The 20005-nt window shown below is 39.8% G+C and overlaps 1 protein-coding gene and 1 non-coding gene across 2 annotated transcripts in view; one reads left to right on the top strand and one right to left on the bottom strand.

Annotated features, from left to right (window-relative positions):
* Nucleotides 1–20005, bottom strand: part of LOC124712866 (kinesin-like protein KIF11-A) — a 226950-nt gene that overhangs the window by 123009 nt on the left and 83936 nt on the right. Inside the window, exon 6 of the mRNA XM_047242904.1 lies at nucleotides 12762–13191. Within this exon, the coding sequence (XP_047098860.1) occupies nucleotides 12762–13191 (430 nt within the window). The remainder of the gene's footprint in view (nucleotides 1–12761; nucleotides 13192–20005) is intronic.
* Nucleotides 19385–19459, top strand: Trnat-ugu. Its single transcript has one exon. It is a non-coding gene; the product is annotated as a tRNA-Thr (tRNA).

Here is a 20005-nt window from a genome sequence, read left to right as displayed (position 1 = left end):
TTTCTTTTGTTTCCTTTACTGCTTGCTCAATATACAGATTGAATAACATCGGGGAGAGGCTACAACCCTGTCTCACTCCTTTCCCAACCACTGCTTCCCTTTCATGCCCCTCGACTCTAACTGCCATCTGGTTTCTGTACAAATTGTAAATAGCCTTTCGCTCCCTGTATTTTACCCCTGCCACCTTTAGAATTTGAAAGAGAGTATTCCAGTCAACATTGTCAAAAGCTTTCTCTAAGTCTACAAATGCTAGAAACATAGGTTTGCCTTTCCTTAATCTTTCTTCTAAGATGAGTCGTAAGGTCAGTATTGCCTCACGTGTTCCAGTATTTCTACGGAATCCAAACTGATCTTCCCCAAGGTCGGCTTCTACTAGTTTTTCCATTCGTCTGTAAAGAATTCGAGTTAGTATTTTGCAGCTGTGACTTATTAAACTGATTGTTCGGTAATTTTCACATCTGTCAACACCTGCTTTCTTTGGGATTGGAATTATTATATTCTTCTTGAAGTCTGCTGTTGGTATTATACATAAAATAATGTATTCATACATGGTGCCACATTTTATCACAACGCCTACAGAATTATTGCCTTTGCACAGTTTTCCTGTGCTTACAAGAAACAAATGATTAATTTGTCCTTGGGGTATAGAAGCAGACAATTGTCAAAAAATGAATCTTCCTGGAAGATTAAAATTGTCAAAGGCAATTAACGTTACTTGCTCCAGATCTGGGAAATTGACAAATTTAATTTACAAAACTTATCTTGAGAATATTGTAAAACCATATGTTGCTGGTAAGTTTTGTCTGGTACTGGACTGCTGGGGTCGACAAACTTACATCACCACATATGACAGCACTTTATTGATGACTACGGTCAGAAAATGGTTCAAATGACTGTAATCACTATGGGACTTAACATCTGAGGTTATAAGTCCCCTGGACTTAGAACTACTTAAACTTAACTAACCTAAGGCCATCACACACACCCATGTCCGAGGCAGGATTCAAACCTGCGACCATAGCAGCCTCGGGGCGCGGACTGAAGCACCTAAAACTGCTCGACCACAGTGGCCGGCGATCACTAGGGTCAACTGACTTACATGATAGAAGGAATACTGCACACCTGTTTGGCAGCTATGTGATGAGTATATTCAACACCAAGTTAAAAAACATTATTCTGAGGGTTAAAAACTGGAACCTGCTTCTGGAAAACCCAATGGGAATCTTGCAACTGTGGAGATTTAATAACAACTCACAGCATAACTCATCATCAAATTGCAGCACCAATTTTCCAGGCAGTGAAACTGTATGCATGGAATGCATCAAAATTAATTCACCAATAAATAAATATAAAAATTTAAACCAAGCTTGTTTTCTGCACAACCCTTTGAAGGAATGATGTAGTTACACAAGGACAGCATCATTCATTAGATGTTCTTGGCGCTGTCAATAAATCTGCTTAGAATGTTTATACAACAAGTACCATGTATCTAGTAATTCAAAGCAAACTGAGAACACGTAACAGAGTGAAAGAGCTACTGCAAAATGACCATGATTAAATTTTTAGTTCTTTATTACTCCAAGTTGTTCATTTCTCACTGATTTAGCTACCTTATTAAGGGATAGAAATCCCTACCAACTTCAAAACAGAAAAAAATACAAATGGAAGAAACTGCAGAATCCATTTGGAAATCTAACGCAGGTTCTCTGCTCTGTAGCCAGATGCCTTAGTCACCAGGCCAACATTGTGAATGGCAGTCGGAAATTTTTTTTCCTGGATTTTTAAAAAAAAGTGTTTGCAAAACCTGTATATGATTAAGAAAAATAGCTCAAATTTCAGTTATTTCTTGATTCCATCAATTCTGAGTTGACTGCGCATCATGAACTTCAGAGTTAGTTTTCTCACAATTTCCTAAGATTCTCTCATTTTCAGTGGTACACAAACAACTTGCCAGTACTGAGATGAATTGGTTGGTGTGCATTGGGTACCAGCACCGCCACCGACTCTTCCCGACACCCACACGATAATATGATCACGACAGAACGGGAACAACACCAGCGAAAGAGAGAAGAAAAGAGGAAGCGAAATAGAAAATTAAAAACGCACGCGCGCGAACGCAATCTCTCTCTCTCTCTCTCACACACACACACACACACACACACACACACACACACACACACACACACAAGGCAAAAGGTTTGGAAAAGAGGGAGAATCTGGCTGCTGAGAAGGAAGGCCAGTGCTAACTGACAGCTCCAGGTCCCCAGGGAAATTGAAGGACTTCAGCCAATTTTCAGGAAGAAAACCAAGGGCAGACATAACCATGCAGTGGTCATCTGGTAACATTAAGGACAAGGAAGGTGACAGGCCATAATTAGTATCAAGATCTGCAGGGGGGGGGGGGAGGGGGGCTGTTTGCTGTAGTCTTACATTTTGAGATGCCAGAAACTCTGCAGCATCAGCAGCTGTGTCCTTTACTGATTTTCTTTGAGGAGCTATGGACTCCAGAATAGCGGCACTGACAAACGCAGGTAGTAGAACCACCATTAGCAGCTTCAGTCTGTGTAGAGGCACTGGCTTTCGGAATAGACTTTTGAAGTAAGTAGTGAAAAATGGGAGCTGGGTGGTCTTTCTTACCTGTCTGGACATGTCATTCCCAAGCACTGGCAATTGAAACATCACACTGGGTTGGGCAAAATAAAACCACACACTTAAGCAAAGGAAACCTGCCTTGATATGCTCTGGAAATGTTGGGCTACTGAAGGTAAGAATGAAAGAATCTGATTTGACCAGTTCACCATCTGCAGTAGGATTTTGAAACCAAAGTGTATATGTGAGCAAGAAAAGAAATTCCTGAATTTCCCAGTTAAAAATAGTTTCTTTTCTTTCTGGGTGACAATGCACTTTTTCCAGGTGAAAATACACTATACTTTGGGAGAAAGTACATTTTATCCGTGTTAATTGACAATATACTTCGGAGCTGTAAAATATATCAGTCTTTTGAATGGTAAAGTTTTTATACACTAGTGTAGAGCTTCGTGACACTCCCAGCAAAAAACACATTTTGGAAAGATCTTTAACGTGTGGCAACATGTACACTGCACATTTTGGTATTACAAAAGTATGAATACGATTTCAGCAAATACAGCATAGTAGCTTCTGAACACAGAACACCAACACATAAGAAGTGTGACATCCATGCTACGATACAGAAACAGAGGCCTTAGTAGCGCTCCGAAGAACTGGTAGTGAACTACAAATTCGAAAAAATATGACGCGATAATATGTATTCTTGCTTCGCGAAATATGTGGCTGAATGCATGTTCAATTACTCCATACAAAATCCGATTACATGTGTAATTGCTAAACAACTCATCTTGCTCTTTTTTGAAGGATAAATAAACTTTTTGCCATTGTTGTTGCATAATTTGTAATCTATGTAAGAACTACAATAAATACGAAAAACTAACATTGAAGATTGGTCTTTTTTAGCTTGTGTTCCCTTTTAAGATGAACGAAACACAAATGCACCAGTAAAATTCTAAATGAAGCCACATTTGGCTGGTCTTCTGGGCCTGAAATTTTTCTAAGTGGGTGGCCCTCAGTGTTAAGTTCTGAAAGAGTCAAACGCTGCACGATTTAGGAAATTCATCACATATTCTGAAATGTAACATACTTCGTCTTGCGCAAAAAAGGAATTTACTTTGAAAGTAACACTTCTCAAACCACCATTTGCAATATTTTCATGCTACTTATCATAAGTGGGAACAGTTGGGACTTCACACTCATCGAATGCAGTTTGATGCTGTGATATATTACATAGTCTTCATCCTTACCCCTTTGACACATTTTGCTGTTGGCACATGCTTGTATGTACACTGCTTTGTTGTTGTGAATAGCGTATTTTCTTTGGAACTAAATATTTATTTTTGTGTTAATTTCTCATTTATTTTTTATTGCTGCAGTATTATTCTACAGTAGCAGGCTGAAGTCAAATTACCTGTTAGAATATCAGTTCTTACCAGTCAAAATTACAGGAATTTAACTTAACTAAAACAACGAAAAGTTCCCGGAATCCTAAAACAGTCCAAGATGAAAAAAATTCCCAAATTTTCCAGTTGTTCTGTGGTGTATACACCCTGTGGAACATATACCGTGTTTGAACATCATGAATTACATCTAAGAAAATGATGTACTGACAAACAAACAGCACATATTCAGAAAGTATTGTTCTTGTGAACCACAGCTAGCTCTTCATCAACATGAATTAATGAGTGCTATCGGCAGGAAATCTCAAATCTATTCCGTATTTGTAGATTTCCAGATGGGTTTTGACTTCACACCACATAAGATACTTCTAATCAAATTACATCGCTATGGGGTATCAGTCGTGCAACTGGATATGGTTATCCTGTCAGAACGGTCATAGTTTGTAGTAACTGATGGAAAGTCAAAAGTGGCATCTGGCATTACCAAGGAAGTGTTATAGGAGTTCTGCTGTTCGTAATCTATTTAAATGATTTAAGAACAATCTGAGCCACTCTCTTAGAATGTTTGCAGGTGATGCTGTTATTTACTGTTTAGTATCTTCATTTGAAGAACAAAACCAACTGCAAACTTTTTTAGACATGATATCTGCATGGTGCGAAACGTGACAACTTACTCTGAACAATGAAATGTGTCATCCACTAAGTACTAAATGGAATCAAATTTCACTTACACAATAAATCACACAAATATAAAGGATGTCAATTCAATAAAATACTCAGTGATTACAATTACAAATAACTTGGAATGGTCACATAGATAATGCTGCAAGGAAAGTAAAGCACAGACTGTGTCTTAGTGACAGAACATTTTAAGATGCAACAAAACCACTATGCTCATCTCTCGTCTTCTGGACTACCGCTGTACGGTATGGGATCTCTTTCAGACAGGATTGACGACAGCCATCGAGAAGGTGCAAAGAAGGGCACTCGTCTCATTATCACGAAATAGAAGAGAGAGTGTCACAAATATGATATGCCAGTTGGGATAATCATCATTAAAACTAAGGTATTTTTCGTTGCTACCACAACATCTCACAAACTTTCGATCACCAACTTTCTCCTACACAGTAAGAAATGATAACCAAAATACAATAAGAGAAATCAGAGTTCGCACGGAAAGATTTAAGTGTACATTTTCCTTACAACTTCTTCGAGAATGGACCAGTAGAGAGGTTCGATGAACCCTCTTCCAGAAACTTAAGTGTGAATTGCAGGGCAGTCATGTATATGTACATCTACTCATTTCATTATATTCTGCATGTCAATGCGGTTTTATTGAGACCACTAATTGTTCAGTTCCTCTTTGGGAATATCAATAATATCTCTGCACGACACCACCTTTGCTGTAGTTCACGGTGTTGACAGCTCAATTTCAACTGCATTTTCGCAAGGCATTTAATTTTCTGGAGATTTATTGCTGTTGGGGACTTGAAGATTCCACTGAGCGTCCCAATTCTCAATAACCTAAGAGTTTTAAAGTGTCAGCAATGCCTTCTACACCCTTTTGAGTGTAAGAAGACAAAACTTTCTCAAAGCTGCCCTCCTTCCTGTTAATTATTAAACACACTTTCTGTCTCGCAGCATGTGTTCAGTTACTACAAACTGCTTTGTCAGGCTGGGTGTTTATATCCTCCAGCGGTACACCGATTCTATTGGGACTTGAAAAGAGAGATGTTTGACGGTTCTGTCTCAGTCCCAAGAGCAGCTAGGAAAACAAGGGACCACCCAGACAGTGCCATACATCCAAAGCAAGTGTTACACAACTGAGGTGCAGCAGGTTCCCCACATGTCTGTTCTGTTCCACCTCAACAGCATGACCATCATCTCAGCTCACAGCACATTGAGTTTTCTTTTCTTTTTTAATAGAGGTTTGTATCATCTTTGCAATCTAGGTGGTTAAGCCAAGATTCCTGTTCCCTGTAACACACAACATTCCACCGCCATAGTATGTGATGGTCACTGTGGCAGGTCCAAAATTTCTAGTTACAGGGAATGGTGACACCAAGCTCGAACCCAGCAATCTAACACTGAGCTCCTTGACGTGCTCACCATTTAGGTGGGTCTCACAAGACTTTATCGAAAATACCATTGATGGGAGAAGCATCATCACCTCTTCTGACAGTAATGAGTTCTGAAATATTTTTCCGGTATCCTGTATGACAAGTAACTGTGGAAGAGTAAAGAGTGTTTTCCAAAGGTATGGGAATATTCCTTAGCTGACAGAAGGTGGTGGGGATGCAGCTGGCCATCTGCCTGCCACATTGGCATTAAATAGCAATGGAACAGTGAACACATTGCATGTACGCTGTCAAAGCGTTCCACCCTAATGGTAGTTCTTATGTGCAGACATGTTGTGCTTTTCACTCCCATTTTCAAATTAGTCGATATCAACTGGTGTCCGCCTGTGCGATTAAAAAGTAAGTTAACAACATTGTAGTGAAATGGTCAGTGACAATAAAGAAGACTAAAAAACAGACACAGTAATGGATTATTGACCAGGCCCATTTTCATTTGTCAGGTTACATCAATAAGTGAAAATTTAGGTTCTGGAGTGACATGAATACTGGACATCAGCACTCAGCAACATCTCCATTCCACAAAAGCTACTGCACTGTGTTTTCATCAGGGATAATAGGACACTCCCTTCCGAAAGTTGTGCTAGGAAGTCACAGACACATGCAGACACATTGAGAAACATTTACTATATAACTTCCTCAGTACAAAGTAAACAAGGAGACATCATTTTTAAACAAGATGGAGCAACTTCACACACAGCACGAAAAATCAACAACAACATTCATGCTTACTTTCAAATCATGTGATCTATGTAAATGGAAATCAGACGACCTCATTTACTGGACTTCAGGAGAGTACGTACGTTCTATACCTACAGTTTTAAACTTGCAATATTGATGACCCACTAACTCAGGACCTTCAAGAGTTAGAGATCTGAAATTTTTCGGAAGTATATAGTTCCACTCCTTTTCCTATTACTGAACCAGGATCAGAATATACAGACAAATAATTAGTTAGTTATGATTTTTCAAAAATTAAGTTCAATTTTTTTAAAATGTCCCCTGCTCCTTCTCTAAGGAAAAACCGTTACAAGTTGAGATGTGGCTCAGCAGATGCACAGTACTAAGAGGGAACATAGTGTAAAGTAAGACATATTATCTGTAATAGTTCCCAAGACAATGGGTCAAACATTTTAAAAATGTTTTATTTAATATTAACTCACATATGGAGCCATGCCAGCTCCTAGAAACAGCCAGGCCCATAATGAGCATTATCTGGATCGTGTATTTTATCATCCTGCAAACCTAGAAGCTTCCTTCTTTTCCTGTTTCTTGCTTCTTTAGTGATTTCCTCTGCTGCACACTGCACTTTCATGATCCAGAGTCGATCCATTTGCTGGAAGGCTTGGAGTGTGTTGGCTCCTGGAGTGATACCTAGTTGCTCTAGTACCCCAATTCATCCCTTATTGCCATCATTAAATGTTGTCACAGCATCAAAAACACCCAAGCATAGAGGTTTAACATCTACAAAAACATTTTTTGGCATGTGGGTCCAAATGACATTATTGAAAGACTCATTCGGGTTTTGCATTCAACCATGGAGACAATTGGAGAGAAGATCAGAATGAGGTAACACACTATATATTGGCTTAATTACCTCCATCACTGCAGATGGCATGTTGTTTTTGTGCCTAAATTGTTCCTCTGGACCTGCTGCCTGAGCTTTGCGGTACTCGCACCATGAATCAGCACCAGATGGGCAAGGACCATGCATCGACAGTGGATGATTTGTGGAAGAATGTAGCCCACAATGCTCTTTTCATTCCTTGAAGGTCATGTGTGTTCCTTATTGCCATTCCATAATAGTGCTGGAGTTCATCACTGTTTTCGTCTGTAAGTCTTTCTTTAAAATTTAGAGTTTTTCCATCCAATAACTTCTCTTTTCCTTTCATCAGCTTCAATTTTCAAAGGCATGATCCCATCAATTTTTGAATGTGGTCCACACATTCGATCTTCAAAATATTCTTTTCACCATAAGGTTGACTTTCCATGACTGATTTGAAGGCCTTCAAATCATCCCCTCCAAGTAATCAGTGTAGCACACACCTCTTTCCTGCTGTGAGCGTCAGAAGATAGAAACAACTGCGGTAGCCTCCATACCCCCCACTAGTTCCTCATAATTCTTGGCACAATTTGTTGTATGATTTTCACTTGTTTCATTGTTAACTGATTTACATTGTGTCAGTATTTAGTTAGCACCTCAATGGCTACAATTTTACCTGTGTCTATACTAGTGACTGTTGCAACTGCACTTTAAGATGTGTGGCCTCTTTTCTGCCATGTACCATTAACTGCCACAGACAAGTCTGTCATATAATTCTACTGCTTCTCTAGAAGCAGCTTTCATAGAAGCAACAGCAACAGATCTGACAAATTCACCAATTACTTAAGTGTATTTACTTGATCTGGTTAGTGCGTTTGACAAGTTCAGTGTCGCACATAATACTTGAGCTGCAGTCAATCCTTTACCTATGAACCTCATTCCATACAGAATCTAACATTGCTCTCAAACAAGTCGTTCTTGCACTTACAAGAAGTCCAAAATAACGTAGAGAGCCAGTCAACTTTACATTGAACAAGTTTGTTAGCTAGTCAAGTTCTTGCACATGTGTCCTCAAAGATGATAATTTGCCCACCACAAACCTTACACGATACAGCATCTAGTAAAACTTGTCCTAACACACTTAAATCTAATAAAACATCTGTTACATGACCTCCTTTGTCAATAAATACGGCCTCGAGGTTTCCAAGTTTCCTCCTCGAAGCACTAGTAGGTGTGTCCTTTTCATGTGTCTGTGAAACATCTATTTCAGGACCAGCTCTGGATCCAGATCCAGTTGTATGCCGATTCCCATGGAAACATCGCTTCTTAAAAGAACTCTCTTTTCATCACAGGGTGTATACGTGGACGAGGGAAAAAAATCCCGGATTTTTCTGGGATTTCCCAGTTAAAAATACACTCTCTCCCGGATGAATATACACTTTTTCCGTGGTAAGTATAATAGTATACTTTTCCTCGGAACTGTAAAACGTATCAACCTTTACAATGGCTGTGGTTTTATACATCGGCGTAGAAATTCCCGGCACTTCAGAAAACTAAACTCCGTGGAAAAAACACGTTTTGGAAAGATGTGTGATGTGCAGCAACATGTACACTGCATATTTATGTATTACGAAAGTATAAATTCGAATTCCACCAAACACCGCTTGTTACTTTCAGAAGGATTGAAATCGAGATTGCGATGTGCTTTTGTAAGCCAGTCGTAGCTCGTGTCAAGCGATCTCGCCAACCGATGACAGCGGATATTCAGAGCATAGGACACGTGATGATGTCAGCCAATTGCATCATCACTGTTAAGTAGCGAGAACACACAAATAGGAAAAGGTAATGGTTTAAATTAACATACATGGTGTTGCTACAAGAAAAGAAAAGCTTTCACGTATAATATCGGTCTCTAAGATTAATAAGTTGCAAGAGAAGCTAAGCTTTCACACATAATGTTGATCTTTTTCGCGAGTGTTACACTTTAAGATACATCACACAAGTGTGCCAGTAAAATTTTTAACGATATAAGTGTCTGATCTTCTGGGATCGAAAATATTCTAAATGGTCATCCTCAAAGATATGATTTTTGAATGAGAGTCAAACGCTTTGTGATTTAAGACATTCATCTTGCGTAAAAGGAAATTTACTTTACTTGAAAATAACGGTTTTCAAACAACCATTCGGAATATTTTCCTGCGACCTGTTAGAAATAGATTCGTTTCAGCAGTTGCACCAGGTGACAGGCATCACCGCACTTGCGCAGCTACGATGACGTGGGAAGCCTGTACGTTCGTACGTGTAAAAGATTAAAAGCTCTTACATTATGCCGTAAAAGAAACAAGACATACTCCAAGAGCATGAGAAATTTGTGAACCATACTAAAATGCATAATTCTGCTTAAAGTGCACATTCGTATCTCCAGATACAGATTAAAATTTTCTTGGAGTACCAGTACCGTACTATCTCCTGTTTGGTTCTTTATTATGGCATAATACAATACGTGCTAGAAGATGAAAACATGAACTTGAAATGCAGCAAACAGTTGAAACTAGTCAATAGTGAACAGTTGAAACTAGCCAATAGTGTGGAATTAAACACTTCGTTTCAAATAGCAGAAAAGATTAATAAAAGTTATTTTCTTTAACAAGCCGACAAAAATAACTTTACTGTTCTGCAAGGCGATTAACACTCGACTGTCAGAAAGGTGGAACAAAATAAAATCAGAAACTAATATTATATTTTAGTCTTCTGTAATTATGTGAATGTATTTAATTCACTTGATGGCTCGCAGCACCAGAAATCCGTTTTGTTTTCATTTGACGTGAGAGCAATAAACGAAGAGGAAACAACAAAATCACTTAACGTAAACAGGGGTCATGTGTAGATTACCATCTCCCCACCACCACTCAGACTGCTCTGTGCATCAGGTCCGGATCTACGATATTTCGGAACCGGGACAATATTAGGTAGTGGGGCTCCCCCTCTCTCGAGCGTTTGAGATAGGACGCCAAAAATTTAAAAAAATTGACTTTTCAAAAATATCTTCATTTTGTAGCGCACATCTTTCTGAAGAGTCTGATACATAAAACATGTATGTTCGAGGGAACATTAGACATGTTACTTGGTCTTAAAGTGTGCCGAAGTGCAGTGCCAACCCTCTTCACACAGCATTCTTCCATCACATGTCTCTCTGTTTCGCTCTGTGGAACTCAAACGTGTAATATATTGTAATTGGTGCTATCAAACTATATTCCGGCCAGTGGAAAGTAAAATGTTCTGTGGTGCCTCTCCTGCTCCCAGTCGGTCGGTTTGACATCCTGCCCCTCTTAAAAAAATCTCGCAATTAATACTGGATTTGATTATTTGTAACCGGCAGAACAAGAACTCTTTAGATAATTTGCAGTCTTTGCTGCCTATTAGCTAATAACTTACTGTATTGTGTGCCATAAAATTAAATATAGGATACATAAAACGAGTAGAGACAAGCAAGACAGTACACATTTCTTCATCCCTTAACTCCTAGCTTTTTTCTCTCTAATCTTGCCACAGCTTTATATGGTGTACTTTCTTTTCTGGGAAAGAATCTATTACCTGATCAAAGTTCGTCAACGTTTTGCCATATGAAAAAACGAAATGTCGTTGTCTAATACTAGAAAAGCTGTTAATACAAATAGTACCCAATTCTGCTGTGGTTTCTCGTTCTGATTACATCTACTTTGTCACTGTCTGCTAGATAAAACGTAATAGGCCTGCCTAATATTGCAGTAATTGTTATACGCACCAAATAAACGGGACTGTTTTGGCACAAATGGTTATTTTTATAACACGACAGAATATAATTCACGAAGTACCAATATCAAATGCTTATTAGGCCTACTACAAGCAAAAAGTTTTATGTTAGGAAATAGTTTCACATTTCATTCATACACTCTAGTTTCTGAAGCATGAGATCGAAAAGAAGTAACACGAAATTTTTATACGAATTTGAAATCGTCATATTCTTCCGTAATTTGTGTGAATCCCCGTTCCTTCTCCTTCATCGCTCTAACAAACAATATTGTCATCACTACTTCTGTAACTATTCCTGCCAATGTCAACATTTATTCTCTGGTTAACTTCACTAACTCTGCCACAATCGCCTGTTTAGTTATCCCGCATTTACTCTCCGGTAAGACGTTATTACATGTTCGTAGAATGCGTTTTCCCCGCTACTCCCAAAATAGAACTGGTAGCCAGGGGTTGTATAATGGGCCCTTAGTAGAGTAGCGGTCTGGTCAAAAATTTTCTGTCAAAATTTCATTTTCTTGGATTCACGGAGAAGACAATACGTAATCTTTGTTGCCTGGTATTGCTGTTAGTCGTTTATTTCCACTCTGGTAGTCTGAATCTATGGAATTCGCTAGTAATTATAACAATGCTGATTATTTGCGAACCCAGTCAACCACACAAACAGCGATTGTCATTCACTCTTTCGGCTTTATTCGCTCAGCTCGTATAGACTATGCATGCATTCAAATCAGCTTACGATTCATTCAGAAATCAACTTAGAATTTGATCAAAAATCAACAGGTATGCGTTAAAAATCATATGGGTACTGTAATCTATAGACCAACGTGCGCTGGATGCTAGGCGCTTTGTTAAACAGCGACAATGCACTACATCTCAGTAAACAAACCCTTTCATCTACTGAGACAAACACGATATTTTTCCTGTGTTTATATCCCTATTTCCTTGATATTTCCCTGACACATTTGAAATTCCCTGGTATTCCACAATTCCAGAATTTGTGGCAACCCTGCCTAATATATGCTTTTAAAATCGATAATGAAAGGGGAGGATCAAGATTAAAAGAAGAATACCTTTGTTAGGTAACAAAGCAGTGGACACAATTACCAAGTAGAGGACTATGAGGTACAGATCAACTGCTATCTCTGCCACCTACACTTTGATTAGTCAGTTTTATCTTCTTTAAACAGTTTCTGTTCTAAATATTTTTACACAGGACACACAAACAGCATGAGAAATGTCATTTTCAAGCAAGTGCATTTATAATGACAGAATATTACATGAAAAATTTAATTTATTCCTTACCTTTATGAGCTGTGCTTTAGACAGTTTTTCATTCACTTCAGGTCTGTTCTGAATATTCTTTGCACGGTTGGCATATTCAAGTGTGCTCAATGTTTCTTCAATGTTGCACGAAGCTGGTGATATGGTGGCTATTATCGATGTTTTTGTTCTGCCTCCAAGAGAATCCTGAAGCAAACGTGTAAGCTTAGATTCTCGATACGGTATATGTGGAGCTTTCTCAACAAGTGCAGTTATAACTCGTCCCAAAGTTAAGAGAGACTGGTTGATATTGCCTGCCTCACGGGCACGTTTCTCAACTGCTCCTGAGCGGCCTATGTTCTCACTCCCAGCAAGATCAACAAGATTTAATTTGCCCGTTTTCAGTAGTTCCTCACTGTCAACAGCTTTCTCTCTCATATGGACTGTTATAGAGAACACTGTATGTGAGCGGCTGCAACAAAAGAAAAACAAGTGAACCAATACTGACATCACAATTAAGACAAACAGATTGAGGGTTTTTTTTTTTTTTTTTTTTTTTACTGGAATAAATGTATCAATTATTTATATAAGAATATACAGCCTACAGTTGCAGGTTAACTTTATCATTTACCTAGGTTTCAACGTTAGTAATAACGTCTTCTTCAGAACATAAAATATTATTTAAACGTTTGCCTAAGACAGGCTATGTCCTAAGTCAACTTTATAAAACTTGATGCATAACCATAAGGTTTTTTCACCTCTATTAAACAAGCTGTAGCAACTTCACTTTTAGCCCGTTGACTAAGGACATAGCCTGTTTTAGGCAAACATTTAAATAATATTTTATGTTCTGAAGAAGACATTATTACTAATGTTGAAACCTAGGTAAACGATAAAGTTAACCTGCAACTGTAGGCTGTATATTCTTATATAAACAATATCAGTTGCTGTCACTGCATAAAAATGTTAAAAAGTATCAATTATTATTTGCTAATTAAATATGCAATGTTAAGTATTTCTAAACTGGTTTATAAATATTGATAGAATTAATTTTAAGAAAAATGGCATTATAATACACAGTAACTCAGTTCTAACAGCTGCAACAGGTATATTATGATAAGGTACAAAATCCAATGCACACACAATGCCAAACTTTAATAATAAAAAAGAAAAACAATAAAATAAAGGAAATCCAGGATGGAACAACAGTATGAGGAGGACAGATTCCTGTTCATGACATAAAAGTAGGTGCAGAGTGGCAGACAGGCACATTGAAAGACTGTTACGTATTATTCATCCATCAGACGATAGTCCATCAGATGTAGACAAATCTAAACACCCACAAATGCGCATCTCACAGATACATGCCCACTTTCATCTCCAGTCAGTAAGGCCCAACTGTGTCCGAGGTGAAGAGTTATCTTTGCTGGCGTGGGTAGTGGGTTTAGGGAAGAGGTGTGAGGCATGGAGTTGAGGGGATAGCATGGTAGAAGTGGTGGAAGAAGTTAGTCTTGCCTGTAGAAGCTTGAGGTAACATGGTGGACACAAGCTAGTGTGCTGCACTGAAGTGGGGTGGGGTGGCAGCCGGGGGGTGGGGGGTGGACAGGTTTGGCGAGGCAGAAGTAGCGAAGATAAAAGGACTATGCAGGTGGACTGATGGGATAGAAGCCATGTGTAGAGCTAGAATGGTAACAGGGAGGGAGATGTATAGGTCGAGTTCAGGAACTAGCAAACATAGACAAGAGGGTTACAGAACTAAGAACTGTTGCAGTCAGTCGCCATCTATGCAATTTAGGAAAGTTGATGTTTGTAGCAGTCTTTTTCAATGCACCTGCCTGGCACTTAACACTACTATGTAGTGAGTAGCAACTTATACTTTTCATACTGGAGATAAAATACGAACACTCGGTAGAAATGAATTTTGTTTTTGGAAGTTGACACACAAATATGCAGAAGTTCACATTTTACGTTGTCATACACTGCCAAGTGGTGATGTATTCGTGTCTGTGTAGCTTACGTTGCCAATACTGAAAACAATAAGGGCTATGTTTCATGCATCACAATTGCAGTGACTATTGCATGCAACTGCAAAGGGCATAAATACCATCTAAGAACAACTGGTCAAGTTTTAAACAGCCAGTACACTAACATACACGTTGGTTGTGTCAAATACTGATTTGTCTTCCACCTTGGGTTCTTCAAGAAACTATCAAATTTTGTAAACCAGATTTATATTATTTTGGCATACTATTCAGAAGCACAGGCTCTCAGGAGCAAAGAGATCCAACAATTCCCTGACCTGGCATTAATTAGTATGTAATAACTTTACAGGAACACTGTGTTACTGAAGATAACGTCAGTAGGGTGTATGAAGAATGAGGTAGTGGGTTTGGAGTCTGAAGGATGTTGGGAAAGGTAGTGTTCAATTGCAGTAAAGCAATGGGCATGAGGAATGTTGGTGTTTAGGGAGTTGGCGACATCAGTGACGAGTAGGGATTCGGTGGGCTGAAATTATTTCAGTGGGAGCACAATAACCAGCCAAAATGGAGTGTCCAAGACTGTTGCCGAGTTTGTGCCTTTTGGGGAACAAGTAGAAGTTGAGTGTGCGGGGTTTTATAGGGGTGAAGAGATAATGGATTCAGGGGAAATGTTCTGGGAAGGGCCTAAGGCTTTAAGCAGTGACTGTAGTGTGTTGGACTTCTGGGATGTGAGGGGATCACTGTAGCGGAATTTGAAGCTGGAAAAGTCAGTAATAGGTAGAGACCTTCTGCCAGGTGGTCACAGCAATTCATAACAACAGTGGTGGAACCTTTGTCTGCAGTTAGGATGAATAGGTCAGGATTTGCTTTGAGGTTGTATATTTCTGTTCTTTCTTCTACTGAAAGATTGGTGTTCTGAGGAAGGTACCTGGGGAAGGATGGTGGGGCCAAGTTGGAGGTAAGGAATTCCTGGAATGTAGATAGGTGGGAGTGGGGGAGGATCACAGTTGAACGGTGGTATCAAATGGAAGAGACAGGGTTCAATGTTGGAATTTGGGTGGTTCTGGTTGGAGGGATGGCGGCAATGGAGTGCTTCCATTGCAGGGATTGGATTGCTACATTTTTTCATTTTGTAAAGTGCACAATTTACATTCCTGACCATTTAAAGCAAGTTGCCAATCTTTGCACCACTTTGAAATCTTATCAAGATCTACCTGAACATTTATGCAGCTTCTTTCAGACATTACTTCATTACAGAAAACTGTACCATCTGCAGAAAGTCTAGGGATTACTGTTAATATTGTCCACGAGGTCATTAATACACAACATTAACAGCAAGAGTCTAAATAGACTTCCCTGGGGCGCAATCGAAGTTATTTTCACATCTGATGACAAGTCTATATCCAAGATGACATACTGCACCCTCCCTACAAAAAAGTTCTCAGTCCAGTCACAAATTTCACTCGATTCCCTTATGATCGTACTTTTGACAATAAACATCGGTGTGGTAACAAGCCAAATGCTTCTCGCAAATCAGGAATTACAGCATTTACCCGACTGTCTTGATCCAAATCTTTCTGTATGTTATTTGATGAAAATGCGAGTTAGGTTTCACGTGATTGATATTTTCGAAATTCATGCTGGCTGGCATCTGTTGGAGATACTTCAGTATGTTTGAGCTCAGAATATGTTCTAATATTCCACAACAAATCTATGTCAAGGATATTGGACGGTGTTTTTGTGGATTGCTTCTACTGCCCTTCTCATGGACAGGTGCAACTTGTGCCTTTTTCCAAGAATTGGGCATGGTTTTTTGTACAAGGTATATACAATAGATTATAGTTAGAAGATAGGCTAACTGTGCCGCAAATTCAGTACCGAATCTGACAGGCATTCCATATGGACCTGGAGCTTTTTACAGTTTTAACAATTTCAGATGTTTCTCAACACCACTGACGGTAATACTTATTTCATTCATTTATTTTCTTTGGTACGAGGACTAAATTGGAGCAATTCTCATGGGTCTTCCTTTGTACACGAACATTAGAAAACAGATAAGCATCTCAGCTTTTACATTGCTACCCTCAATTTCGGTCCTGTCTCATTCACTAGGTACTGGACACTACCTTTGGTACCACTAACAGTCTTTACATATGACCAGAATTTCTCTGGGTTCTGTGAAAATTCATTTGACAACATTCTACTACAGTAGTCATTGAAGCCACCACACATTGCTCTCGACAGTCAAACGCGTTTCATAGAGCATCTCTCTATTTACAGCCCCACGCTTTGTTTTACACCTATTATGCAGTAATATCTTTCTTTATATGCTTCTTTACAATGACTGTATACCATGGAGTTTCCCTTCCATTATGATCAGTTCCACTGGGTACATATCTATCCAGTGCATCATCAACTGCTATTTTTAAATTTGAGCCATAGTTTGCTTACATGTTCCCACCTTGTGCTGCAAGTTCCTCATTGTGATACAACACTAGTGATTTTTATATAGCTTGATTAACATATGTATCTTTCTGCTTGTTTTAGTTGCCCTCTGTACTTTGGTAATCATTGTTGCCACAACCACGTCATGATCACTGATACCCGTTTCGCGCGGACGACCTCACAGATGTCAGGTCTATTTATTGCCATTATATCCAGTATACAGGGCTATTACAAATGATTCAAGCGATTTCATAAATTCACTGTAGCTCCATTCATTGACATATGGTCACGACACACTACAGATACGTAGAAAAACTCAAAGTTTTGTTCGGCTGAAGCCGTACTTCAGGTTTCTGCCACCAGAGCGCGCGAGAGCGCAGTGAGACAAAATGGCGATAGGAGCCGAGAAAGCGTATGTCGTGCTTGAAATGCACTCACATCAGTCAGTCATAACAGTGCAACGACACTTCAGGACGAAGTTCAACAAAGATCCACCAACTGCTAACTCCATTCGGCGATGGTAGGCGCAGTTTAAAGCTTCTGGATGCCTCTGTAAGGGGAAATCAACGGGTCGGCCTGCAGTGAGCGAAGAAATGGTTGAACGCGTGCGGGCAAGTTTCACGCGTAGCCCGCGGAAGTCGACGAATAAAGCAAGCAAGGAGCTAAACGTACCACAGCCACCGGTTTGGAAAATCTTACGGAAAAGGCTAAAGCAGAAGACTTACCGTTTACAATTGCTACAAGCCCTGACACCAGGGGACAAAGTCAAACGCTTTTAATTTTCGGCGCGGTTGCAACAGCTCATGGAAGAGGATGCGTTCAGTGCGAAACTTGTTTTCAGTGATGAAGCAACATTTTTTCGTAATGGTGAAGTGAACAGACACAATGTGCGAATCTGGGCGGTAGAGAAGCCTCACGCATTCGTGCAGCATCTTCGCAATTCAGGAAAAGTTAACGTGTTTTGTGCAATCTCACGGTTTAAAGTTTACGGCCCCTTTTTCTTCTGCGAAAAAAAACGTTACAGGACACGTGTATCTGGACATGCTGGAAAATTGGCTCATGCCACAACTGGAGACCGACAGCACCGACTTCATCTTTCAACAGGATGGTGCTCCACCACACTTCCATCATGATGTTCGGCATTTCTTAAACAGGAGATTGGAAAACTGATGGATCGGTCATGGTGGAGATCATGATCAGCAATTCATGTCATGGCCTCCATGCTCTCCCGACTTAACCCCATGCGATTTCTTTCTGTGGGGTTATGTGAAAGATTCAGTGTTTAAACCTCCTCTACCAAGAAACGTGCCAGAACTGCGAGCTTGCATCAACGATACTTTCGAACTCATTGATGGGGACGTGCTGCGCCGAGTGTGGGAGGAACTTGATTATCCACTTGATGTCTGCCGAATCACTAAAGGGGCACATATCGAACATTTGCGAATGCCTAAAAAAACTTTTTGAGTTTTTGTATGTGTGTGCAAAGCATTGTGAAAATATCTCAAATAATAAAGTTATTGTAGAGCTGTGAAATCGCTTCAATCATTTGTAATAACCCTGTATTTCCATCAAGAGTGGGGTTGTGAACTATTTGCTCTACGTAGTTTTCACAGGAGGCATTTAATAATAGTGCACAGGGCATGTTATCATGCAAACCGGTAACGAAGCTGTTATTTTTCCAATTAATTGTTGAATGATTAAAGTCTCCACTGATGATTACAGTATGATTGGGGAACTTGGGCAAACTGGGGTTTTCTACGATGTTTTCGGTTACATAAGGAGATGAGTATGGTGGGCAATTAAGGGATCCAGTAACCATTTTAAGCACAACCATGATACCACTGCGACAAATATGCCACCTCCATTTTGCATTAGCCTATCCTTTCAATATACACTCAAATTTTCCCCCCAAAATCTCACCATTTCAACCAGCTCTCTGCACTTAGTATTATGTGGGTTTCACTGCTTTTCATAAGCACCTCAAATCTCTGGCACTTTGTTGCAAATGCTTTAGCAGTTTACCATTACGAGTTTACTACTCTCGCCTGTGTTAGGCATTTCTTTCAATCTTACACCGATACTTCCAGCTTTCCTACAGCTATCATTTATCTGGACTTGATAGATAGTTATACTTATATGCGGTGGGACACTACGAATGTAGTGTGTGGACATACAAGGTGAGAATGTGGGTCTCGTGGGAGGCATGTGCGAGATAGTCCCTGCAGTCACGCTATCCTCTGTGCCCTCGGTGGCTCAGATGGATAGAGCGTCTGCCATGTAAGCAGGAGATCGCGGGTTCGAGTCCCGGTCGGGGCACACATTTTTACTTGTCCCTGTTGATATATATCAACACCCGTCAACAGCTGAAGGTATTGATATAATTCCAATTTCGATAGAGAGTTGCCAAATGTAAGAAAAAAACCTTTGTGTGCACCCCATACAGTGTCAGCTACCTGAGTAGCAGTCTCTGGTGTGCAGTGCACACCTGACCAGTTCAGGAGCACCCAACTGTTCTCAGCCCTATGGCGCAAGTCCAGGAAGTGGCAGCTTAGCTTGTCATAGAACCTCTGAAGTCTCTGATTCAGTCCTTCCACTCAACTAAGGCTGGTCTTCCCAACCCTCTCTGCCAGTTCCTGGGATGATTCAAGTATAACCTCACAGCCCAGATGACAGGTATCATTTGTTCCAAGGTGCACCACAATCTGCAGCTGGTTGCACCATGTTCCCTCAATGGCTGCTGGAATAGCCTCTTCAACATGGTGAATGAGGCCAGGCATGCACACCGAGTGCATCTGGTGTCCTTTCCTGCCCATTGTTCCCATTTCCCTACAGTGTACCATCATTCACCACACATTTGACTGC

Source organism: Schistocerca piceifrons, chromosome 1 (genome assembly GCF_021461385.2).
Source record: "Schistocerca piceifrons isolate TAMUIC-IGC-003096 chromosome 1, iqSchPice1.1, whole genome shotgun sequence".
NCBI classification, from domain to species: domain Eukaryota; kingdom Metazoa; phylum Arthropoda; class Insecta; order Orthoptera; family Acrididae; genus Schistocerca; species Schistocerca piceifrons.
This window is presented reverse-complemented; position numbering and strand designations above follow the sequence as displayed.